The sequence below is a fragment of the Puntigrus tetrazona genome, chromosome 8 (genome assembly GCF_018831695.1).
Source record: "Puntigrus tetrazona isolate hp1 chromosome 8, ASM1883169v1, whole genome shotgun sequence".
NCBI classification, from domain to species: Eukaryota; Metazoa; Chordata; class Actinopteri; order Cypriniformes; family Cyprinidae; genus Puntigrus; species Puntigrus tetrazona.
In genome coordinates this window covers 3,622,516-3,633,372 of record NC_056706.1, presented here as the reverse complement: position 1 = coordinate 3,633,372, position 10,857 = coordinate 3,622,516, and the positions used below count along the sequence as shown (strand labels likewise).

Genomic DNA, 10,857 nt, shown 5'->3' with positions numbered 1-10,857 from the left:
ACGGTGGCATTTTCTTTTCTTCTCTCCCCGCATAGCATGTCAGATTTGTAATGAGCTTGTTCTATGGAAATCTAGCAGCAGATTAAACGGAAATGAAAAAGTTGCTTCATACTTCTTTGCTGCGAAAAAGGAGCGGACGGATTTATCAGTCGAGTGTGCTCGAGATCTGCGGAGCACTAGTGGAAGCATGTTGTGAAACGTAGCCTTAAGCTTCTCGGTTTATCTACGAGTCTTTATTTGAGTTGAACAATGTGCATGCCTGAACAAGGCCTGAACCATTTTCCCTTGGGCTGAGTGTCAGCGTGCTGCAGATAGCGTGGCATTGAAAAATCTCATTCTTTTTTAGCTGTAGTTTATCTTTTTTTTTTATTCTTTAAATGCATCAGCTAGGGGTTAGAGATAACAGTGGAGAGAAAAAAAACACTAAATGTATATGTACAATACAGTAAAGTCTCTTCTGCTCACCGAGCATTTAGTATAGTAAAATCAGTAATATTGTGAAATATTAATAGCTGGTTTCTAATATGTTAAAATGGCATTCATTCCTGTGATGCGTCATTATTCAGTGTCAAATGATCCTTCAGAAATCATTTTAATGTGCTGTTTTGCTGATCGTTTATCAGTCTATCATTTATTTGTGGAAAATAGGCTATATATGTATTTTTCCAGATTCTTTGATGAATAGAACGGTCATAAAAACATCATTTATTTGAGACAGAAATCTTTTTCTAACGTTATAAATGTCTTTACTGTCCCCTTTGGTAGATTTATCACATTCTCGCTGAATAAAAGCATTAATTTTTTTCAAAAACCTAAACTTGAACAGTATTGTATGTCTGCCAGCGCTGATTGTGACATGACAATCAGAAAATTAGTCCATGTATGTTTTGGTTAATATATAAGATATGTAAGATTTGAACTGGACTGAATTTACAATTCTTATGATTCAAATTTGAATATAAGCTGAAATCAGCAATTTTATCAGTGCAAAATAAATGCTGTAATGCTGAAGCATTTAGGCATCACAGAATTATATTACGAACCTCAGAAACCTAAAAATGTTTGCCGTAATCTTCTGTTGTCCCTTTTAGATAAATGAATGCAAAAGTAATCCGAAGTCTCAAACTAGATAGAAATTAGCATCTGCAATTAAGTTTCCTATAATAACAACCAATGTAGTCTTGATATATAGCCCTAGTTATCCTAGTTTTTTATTTTATTTCTATGGTAATTCACTTAATTGCATTATTATAAATGTCTTTACTGTCACTTCTGGGAGTGGGGTTCGGAAACAAGTCATATTAGCAGTGAATTTTTGTGTATCACTGCAAGTGATCAATGCGTGTTGCATTCTTGCACTGATATATGATAGCGGACAGTTTTATTTAAAGGGGTTGATAAACAGGTTTATCACCCACCTCCGACATCAACCAATCGTTTTTCAGTGATTGCATCCGTACCTTTAATGAAATCTAATATGTGTATGAGGAATGAGGGCGTTACTCCGCTTAACTTTCCTAGATCGTGCGTCTTTGTGCGCGCGCACGCTCGTTTTTTTTGTGTGTATTCAGCAGATGGAAAGCGGTGTGGAGGCAGATGCATGGCACGAGAAAATCTCGCACTCCCACCAAGTGTCCTTCAGCGCTGAAGAGGGAGGGAAAACTCAGGCTTTCAGTCTTGTAGTGCAGACACGCACTCTTGGGTTCATCTGCAGTTCAACGGGCCAAAAAATGTTTCTACTAGTAAGAGGAAAGCACTCAGAGTCTCTTAGTGCGTTCACATTCTGCAAATCAGCACTTATACTGTAACCAACATTTCAGATGCTGTTTGCACAAGCCAAAATTGCGTTCAGGTACAGCGCAATCTCTCCTGTTGTCTGATGTAACCCATACAGCACTGTGAAGCTGACTTTGTTTTGAGAGGTGTTTGCCGTTTCTATTGGGACACAGACTGTGTCTTTATACATATAAGTCTTATTACAGACTCGATATGGGCTTTCCTGACTTGCACGATTAATCAAAATAAAATCTCATTTGCAGCATGGCTTAGTGCAGTTTACAAATATTAAAGGCTGTGACAAAATTAAATAAATGTATGCATCTCTTTTTGCATTTGGGTCACATTCGGAAATGCAATCTTCTCATACTTACAGTGGGAAGAGCTTACTGACGAGAAAATCTGTACGGGCTCCCTGTGGTTTTCCATTTAAATAGAAGTTTGATGCTTGCAAAATTAAGAAATTAAGAAAGATGTATATATGTAATATAATTTAACTTAAAGTAACAAAAATATAATTATATATAAAATAAATAATATATTTTATTTCATATTTATAATTTTGTTTTAAATTTTATTAGATTTTAATGTTATTTTTCTTAAAATTAAATTAAAATTAAATACTTATTCCTATTTTAAATAATGCAATATGTATATTATTTTATTGCATAACTGTGGTATTTTTATACTTCTATTTAATAATAATAATAATAATAATAATAATAATAATAATAATAGCAATAATAATAATAATAATATAATAATAATAATAATAATAATAATAATAATGATGATGATGATAAACAATAATGATTATTAGTAGTAGCTGTATTAGTATTTTGTGTCTATATTGATATATAATTACAAAATCTTTGTGCAGCTCTACAAAAAGACACAGTAAACTCGTATTTTTTTTATATAATAAAAGTTTTTATCAGAAAATTGCAGTAATTTTTTACACTTATTTTTTTCGTAATTCAAAACCCCACTGAACCATCCTAGCAGCTACATAGCAATGCCATTTCATTGTTGTGGCTTGTTTTCCGGGGCAAAATCAACTCACATTATCTTCTAAAAATCTTTTTTTTTTTTTTTTTTTTTTGTAATCTCATTGGGAATTTCGGTTGCATTTGGCTGTTAGTTTGAAGATCTGAGTCATACCGATAGACGTCAGACATGTCAAGTGGCTGTTTCCCTGCAGAACTTGAGAACTTTCCACTCAAGAAGTTGTTCAACAGTTGGTGCGCTGTCATTTTTTTTTTCTTCTTTCGCAGGACAGACAGCAGCCTTGTTGTTTTTATTTTTTGGTTTCTCTTTGCTCTCTGCTGTCTGTGACACCCTTTTGTCTCATTTTCAGCTATCTATAACTACGATGCCAGAGGAGAGCCAGAGCTGAGTCTTCAGGTGGGGGACACGGTACACATACTTGAGACGTTTGAAGGTGAGTGTCGAGTTCTAGCGTGTCTTGACACGTCCACCTACACTTTCTTAAAGCTTGTTCACACTTGCACTGAACACATAATCTGGGGTATCCCAGAGTTCTCTCTGAGAGCTGCTGGAGTGAATGCACTTCACATGTGACCTGCAGGGTTCAAATTAAGCACCTTATTTGCTTACATGATTTAAAAGGCTCATAACTTTGTAAACTCGGTTCATTTTTCTCCAAAGTCCTGTTATAATGTTAAAATGTTAATGTTCTCAATGAAAATTTTTTACCCTTTCTTTGACATTTAAGCTTTGTTTACAGTTGGTCTTAAAGGGATAGTTCACCCTAAAATAATTATATCAACTATAAGGCTTTTTTCTTCTGTGGAACACTTAAGATTTTTTTTAAAAATATCTCCAATGGGGTCTAATGTTGTTTGGAGACCATTGTTCCCAAAAATGCTCAGAAAAAGCTATTAATGTTGGTTTGCATCAATTTGAGGTTCTAGTAATAATGGCAGAATTTTTATTTTTAGGTGATCAAAGTGCAAAATTTTCTTTATCATTTTCTACCAAAAAGTAGAAATTTATTACAGTTTAAAACATATTTTGTGTATTTTAATATGTTTAAAAATGTAATTTATTCTTGTGATGCAAAGCTGAATTTTCAGCACCATTACTCTAGTCCTCGGCGACACACTCCCAGAAGTGATTTCTGAGTCTTCAGAAATCATTTAAATATTTTTCTGTAAAAAATAGTACTTTTTCAGGACTCAGCGATGAATAGAAGTGTCAGAGGATCAGCATTTATCTGAAATCTAAATGTTTTGTAGCATTTCACAGTAACCGTCTTTACTGTCAATTTAATGTTTGGTCAGATGTATGTATTTTTAAATCCCACTGAACCCAAACCTTTCAATTCTAGCATAAAGACCATCCAAAATGCTTTGTGAACACTCAAACTCTTCATGTAGGCTGAAACGCATGTAACTAGATTGCATTTAAAGTGTGAATGCAAACGTGTCAGACGGCAGTGACGGTCCACCTACTCACCTGTCAATCAAGCATTGTGCTAAAACAAGTGTTTTTAAATTTGCTGTCCATGTGAAGCTTTAAAAAAAAAAACGTCTGATTTCAACGTTTCAGTCCATCTCTGAAAGACTTTTTCTCCTTCTTTTATGAGAAGGAATTCGAGATGTGCACTTGCCGCTCATTGACTTCATCTTTCTTATTTTTTCTTCCTGACGGCAAACGCTTAAGCAAAAAGTAAGCTGCGAATAATGTGAACATGCTTTAAAATTCTTGCGCCGCCAAGGAGAATGGCGGCAAATGTTAATGTTAATTCTATTCTATTTTATCTCCAGCAGCACACAGATTGCACGCAATCTGAATTGTACAGTTAGCATTCACATAATATCATGATTATTTTATTTGCCTGCCCCCAACTCCGAAAGTCGTAGCTCAAAATCAGTTTCCAGCTGTTAATTATCACATCGCGGTGCTTGCATTCATCTCCTAAATGCGTTCTTTTTGTAATTAAATAATTCAATTTCCTTTATAGCAACGGAAAACCAGATTTTTGCATTTTACAACTACCCTAGTTTCTCTAGTGGTTTTGCTAACTCTGAGCAAACAGAACATCTGCCTTATTCTGTTATATAAATAATATATAGCGGCATCTGCAATGTGGCATCATCTGTCTCAAAGATGTTTTTTCTTCTCTCTCTCCTTCTCCCAGGGTGGTACCGAGGATACACACTACGACAGAAATCACAAAAGGTGTTGGGATAATTATCATCCTACAGATAAACTGACAATCTAATCATTACCTGACATTCTGCAGCAGGCGGAATGAATTTGCGTGGGTTCTCACAAATGCTTCTTTGTCTTATTTCAAAGGGCATTTTCCCCGCCAACTACATTCATCTGAAAGAAGCGAAAGTTGAGGGAACGGGGTAAGAGGCAGATCACGTTAATTATGCTCCGTAGTTCATTAATGCCAAATTGTCTATCACTTAATTAAAGCGTGCGCTGTCGGAGGAGACCACAGCGACAGTCGTCAGCCGCCGGCTCGTAGTTTTACTCGTTTACCCTCCGAGACCCACCGTAGCACTTGTAGCGCTTGTTCAAAGCAGCTAAACGATGCATAATTCATAAACGGGGTTAAAGTGATCTGAAATGTATCATAGCAACACATTTGGCAAGAAAATATAGCCTGAATCTTCCAGCATGCCAGAGTCACACAACATGGTCACCGCGTTACTGACACACTTACTAAGTGTTTTGAACCGCATTTAGCATTCTTTCTAAGTAAGAGTTTGACCTCAATTTTTTTTTCTTCTCACTTCTCAACATGTTTAGTGATAGAAAATGAATGCAGTTCCAAAGATGCAAAATATACGAACCTGCGTAATATAAGAGGCAGCGTGTTGTATAAATGTGAACTGAATGTATTTAGTAAACAATGTATAAAAAAAATCCATATAACTGTAGCCTAATGAAAGTTTAATGAACGTTTATTGAGTGTTTGATGGGTGTGCTGTAATTAACTAGGAAGTCTTATATAGAGGTCAATGCAACCGCGCTGTGGGCTTCTAAATATGCATTTTGAGTTCGTTCGGAAGGTCAGTGAGCTGTATGAATATTCTGGGGTCATGAAATTTTACAGAGATAAACATATACGAGTTATAGCCCAGTGTTTTGTGAATGCTTGAATAAAGCAGTTAACCTACGGAGCCTATTCAGTGAATGTTGAAAAAATGACTTGGTTACACTTTACAGCAAGCTCTCGTTTGAATCCATTTATTAATGCATTAATTAATCCATGAACTAACAGTGAGCGATTATATGTTTTCACAACGTTTAGTATCCTTTGTTAACGTTAGTTAATAAAAATGTCCATGTGCATGTAGTTTACACCGTGTTAACCAATATAAACAAAGGCAACTTTTGGTCTTAAAAATATATTAGTAAATGCTGTTAACTAATGTTAACTAATATAGGCCTGGTTTTATAGACGGGGCTTAGCCTAAACTAGGATTAGGTCATAGTTCGATTAGGACATTTAAGTAATATTTATTAACATGCCTTTGGAAAAAAGCATTGCTGGCGTATATGTGTATATATATATATATATATATATATATATATATATATATATATATATATATATATATATATATATATATATATATATATATATATATAAATGTATATATATATATATATATGTGTGTGTATATGTAGCTGTCATATATATTATTTGGTTTAAATATATTACTTATTATGCTGAATATTTTTGTGAATTCAAAACTTTCACATTGTGTGTCAAAAATACAGTTTTGCAATTTAGCAAATTAACCCCCAGTGCAAATTTTGCAATTGAAATGTTTTAATTTCTACGTTTTCCTAATGGCATTTTAAAAGATAAAAGGGCCTGCATCAGTGTTAGGGTCTCTGAGGTTTAAGGAACTAGGAATGACATTTTTATTTCCGAGTACCTGATTAAATCGTGTTTTTCTTCCACCCTTTTGTCGATGTAAAGGAAACAAGAGACTGTCGTACCTACGGATTTGCCCTTGGTCCAGGAGCTGGGCACCACGTTACGAGAATGGACACAAATATGGCACAAGCTTTATGTGGTATGTGAAGCCACCTGTGTCGCCTTTGCGGTTTGTTTGCGTTCACCTCACCATCCTTTCCGCTCAACACAGAGCTTCCCACGATGTGTTTGTTCAACAAGGACAAATCCCATCCGTAGTGTTTTGTAAGCCATGCTATCGTTTTAATCACCTGTTCGTCTGCACACCAGAGCAACAAGACCACGCTGTTCCGGAACGTTCAGCAGATGGCCTACAGCCTGATCGAGTACCGCTCGCAGATTGTGTCCGGCACGCTTCCCAACGATGACCTTGTGGAGCTCAAGAAGAAAGTCACAGCCAAAATCGATTACGGGAACAGGTGCGGATTGGCTTCCTGTACTTCCTCATGTTGATTCACCAAACGGACATTTGAGTAACTTTTTGTTTGAGGGGCCCCAAATGTCTGAATATGTGATTTACGGATACCATAAAGCGTATGTCTTAAGTTACTGGAATGCATTAAAAACCGCATGCAGTTGATTATAATAACATGGTAGGGATGTGTTAGTATTCTTGTGTTGTAGATTGTGTCTGTGTCTGTTGCACAGGATCCTAGGGCTTGATTTAGTGGTGCGCGATGAAGCAGGAAACACATTAGAGCCTGAACGCACCAGCACGGTCAGTCTGTTTAGGGCTCATGAGTCAGCATCGCACAGTATTGATGAGAGGATACAGGAGGAGAAGGTAAAACACTTGTTTTTGCTCTGTGCGTTATCAAAATATATATGCTGGAACGTTTTTTCTTTTTAGTCTCATGTTGAAACCCAGGTATAGAATTGTCAAATGGCTCTATTGACAAATTAACTTTGATGAGTAATTAAAATAGTTGGCTGCTAAATGTATAAATGCCAGGAATCACTGTTGTGCAAAAAAAAAAAAAAAAAAAAAAAAAAAAAAAAAAAAAAAAAAATAAATATATATATATATATATATAATATAAAAAAAAAAATAAATAATATATATATATATATATATATATATATATATATATATATATATATATATATATATATATATATATATATATATATATATATATATATATATAAATATAAATATAAATATAAATTATTTGTCAAAATAATTAACATTTATATATTATTTTATTTATTTTTGACAAATAATAAGGCTATATATACACATTAATCTTTTATAGCACACAACTCCCATAGTCCATAATAAATGGAGATAAACCGATGTGTAACAAACATTGTACAAAAGACTTTTTTTGTCTTTATCAGTTATTTATATTTGATATTTTATATCAAAGTTGCATTTAGAGAAGTTGTAAATTAAAATAGATTAAAAGAGAAGTATTTTGAATAAACTATGTAATGTGAAAACTTTGCTTTTTAAATATTTACATTTTTATCTTTGTTGCAAATGTGGTCTAAAAATCTTGTAAAAATACTTTTTATTAAAAATACTAATTAATTTGTATATAAATAGTTTTTTCCCTTCATAATTCTATGCAACACTCATGGACTTTTCTCTCAAGTGCCTTTGAAGGTTAAATAATATATTTTTTAATGTTATTAAAATCTACAGCATTTAGAGTGTACATTTTATTAGTTTATGAATTCTTCGCAAATCGACCCCTGACCTTGGCATTGTTAGCGCCATGCTGTTTTAGTGCTGTTTCAGTTTTTGAGGGTATTATAGAACTTCAGTCAAGCTGTGTGAACGTTACCTTATTTTCTTTTGATAGATGCGACTTCAGAACCTGGAGAAACGTCGCCAGACCCTCTTCAGTGGCGTGCACACATATAGCCTTCTAATAAACCTCAGAAACTTTGTTTGCAACATTGGCGAGGACGCTGAACTCTTCATGTCACTGTACGATCCTGACAAATCTGAATTTATTAGGTAATTCAATGTCTTTTGATTCTCCTTTCTTCTCTGTGTAGTTTTTTTTTTTTTTTTTTTTAAAGCAGAAGGAGAATGTATAGAATGTCCCATACATATGCATTCTTCACAAGAAGTGTGTGAATGCATGCGTCTTTGAAAGCTGAAGTGCCCAAGTGTATATCACAGCGAGTATCTAGAGAGCTTGTGTCGGCTTCAGTGGAGAAAAAGTAGTTTTTGTGACACAATTTTCTCTTGTCCTAATAAGTGAAAACTTCCTGGTACGGTGGGACAGCACAGGCATGCCGAAAGAGATCGAAAAACTCAACAACCTTCCTGCGCTCTTCACGGTAACAAAGATCAAAAGAATACTCTTTCTCAAGTTTTTATAGTCCTATACACCAACTGATCAACATTTTGGAGTCAGTAAGACTTTTAAAGAATGTCTTATGCACAGTAAGGTTGCATTATTTTTTTAATCGAAAATACAATAAAATCATTTAACATGCTTTTTTTCAGAATTCTTTAATGAATAGAATGAGAATTTATTTGAAATGGGAATCTTTTACAGCGTTGTAAATGCCTTCATTTCACTTTTGATTTATTTAAAACGTCTCGCTGAATAAAAGTATTTAAAAAGGTTTTGACCCCAAACTTTTGAATGGCAGATCTAAAAATGAGGGAAAAAAAGCATTGGATTTTATACTCTGTGCTAATGAAACCTTTTTAAGTGCTTCCTGCTGTTCTTTTTCTGTGGTGCCTTTGTGTTTAGGATCTGAGCAGCAGTGACCTCATCAGACAGCGTCTCTTCCTGGTGTGTCAGATCATCCGTGTGGGCTGCATGGAGCTGAAGGAGGGAAAGAAACACACGGGAGGACTGAGGAGGCCCTTTGGAGTAGCAGGTTCTGGGCTCAGACATAGATTCTTAATTGTTAATAGATGGTTTATCTGTAGAAGGTGCAGAGGTTTCCTAGTTGTTAATTTCACACTTCATGTTTGTCATTTGTTAAGAAACGCCAATCAACCAACCATAAAGCTCAAGTCATTTTGTGGCACTAGCTTAGTTTTGCAAAAACTGCTCAGGATTGTTTTCAGTCAGATTTTTCCAAACACTGCCCATTAATTTGTCAGCTAGTTCTGATAAAGTTCACTAATAATAAAAACGGCTGAATATTTGATGTAGGTTAACAGATTCTGAGAAATTTACTGCACTTGCTCACTTATGGATCTTATGCAGTGAATGGGTGCCGTCAGAATGAGCGTCCAGACAGCTGATAAAAACATCACAGTAATCCACAAATAATCCACACCACTCCAAGGTCCATCAGTTAATGTCTTCTGAAGTTAAATGCTGCATGTTTGCAGGAAACAAATCCATCATTAAGGGGTTTTAACTTCAAACCGTTGCTTCTGGCCTAAATATGAGTCTATTATGCATTATAAAAACAGATAAACAGTCAATACCCTCTTGTCTTCTTTCATCAAAATCTATATTTGTTTAGGACCGTTTTGATGTTTTTTGTTTGTAAATGGAGCTTGGTGAATATTTCTCTTTTTTTCAAATGTTTTCACTGATGAAAACAGTATTAAGGGGCTTTTGCACCGGAGGAACATTTTCATAGTTCCTAGACCTATTGGTGAAAGTATCCACTTTTAATGTGTCCTTATTAGAGGAACTAGGAACGTATTTAAGAGTAAGATATAAATCATTTCAATAGAATCAGTCTCAGTTTCAGATACATTAAAAAATTGTATTAAAAAGTTCTTAATAATGGATTATTCAGACACGTATGTTTTCACGTCACAAGACAATAATTGATGCACTGCACTGGAGTGGTGTGGATTATTATTATTATTATTATTATGTTTTCATTGGCTGTTTGGACTCTCATTCTGATGGCACCCATTCAATGCTGAGGATCTATTGTGGAGCAAGGGATGCAATGCTATACTTCTCCAAATCTGTTCCTACGAAAAAACAGACTTGGATGGACTGAGAGTAAATTTTCAGCAAATTTTTATTTTAGGTGCACTATTCCTTGACATTCTTCTCAAAATAATTCGGACAGCTTTACAGCTCAAATAACACACATTTTGTTCTACTGACGAATGCATGTAAGTGCTTTAAGAGCAACACCGCAGTCGTTTCTGCTTTTAAGCTGTCTTAGCT

At 34.7% G+C, this 10,857-nt stretch overlaps 1 protein-coding gene across 1 annotated transcript in view; it reads left to right on the top strand.

Moving 5' to 3' along the window:
- The window catches only part of dock5 (dedicator of cytokinesis 5), a 52,851-nt gene that overhangs the window by 2,822 nt on the left and 39,172 nt on the right, over nucleotides 1–10,857 (top strand). The window contains exons 2-10 of the mRNA XM_043247732.1: nucleotides 3,134–3,217; nucleotides 4,940–4,980; nucleotides 5,101–5,156; nucleotides 6,746–6,842; nucleotides 7,013–7,161; nucleotides 7,391–7,526; nucleotides 8,551–8,708; nucleotides 8,956–9,037; nucleotides 9,460–9,589. Of these exons, the coding sequence (XP_043103667.1) occupies nucleotides 3,134–3,217; nucleotides 4,940–4,980; nucleotides 5,101–5,156; nucleotides 6,746–6,842; nucleotides 7,013–7,161; nucleotides 7,391–7,526; nucleotides 8,551–8,708; nucleotides 8,956–9,037; nucleotides 9,460–9,589 (933 nt within the window). The remainder of the gene's footprint in view (nucleotides 1–3,133; nucleotides 3,218–4,939; nucleotides 4,981–5,100; nucleotides 5,157–6,745; nucleotides 6,843–7,012; nucleotides 7,162–7,390; nucleotides 7,527–8,550; nucleotides 8,709–8,955; nucleotides 9,038–9,459; nucleotides 9,590–10,857) is intronic.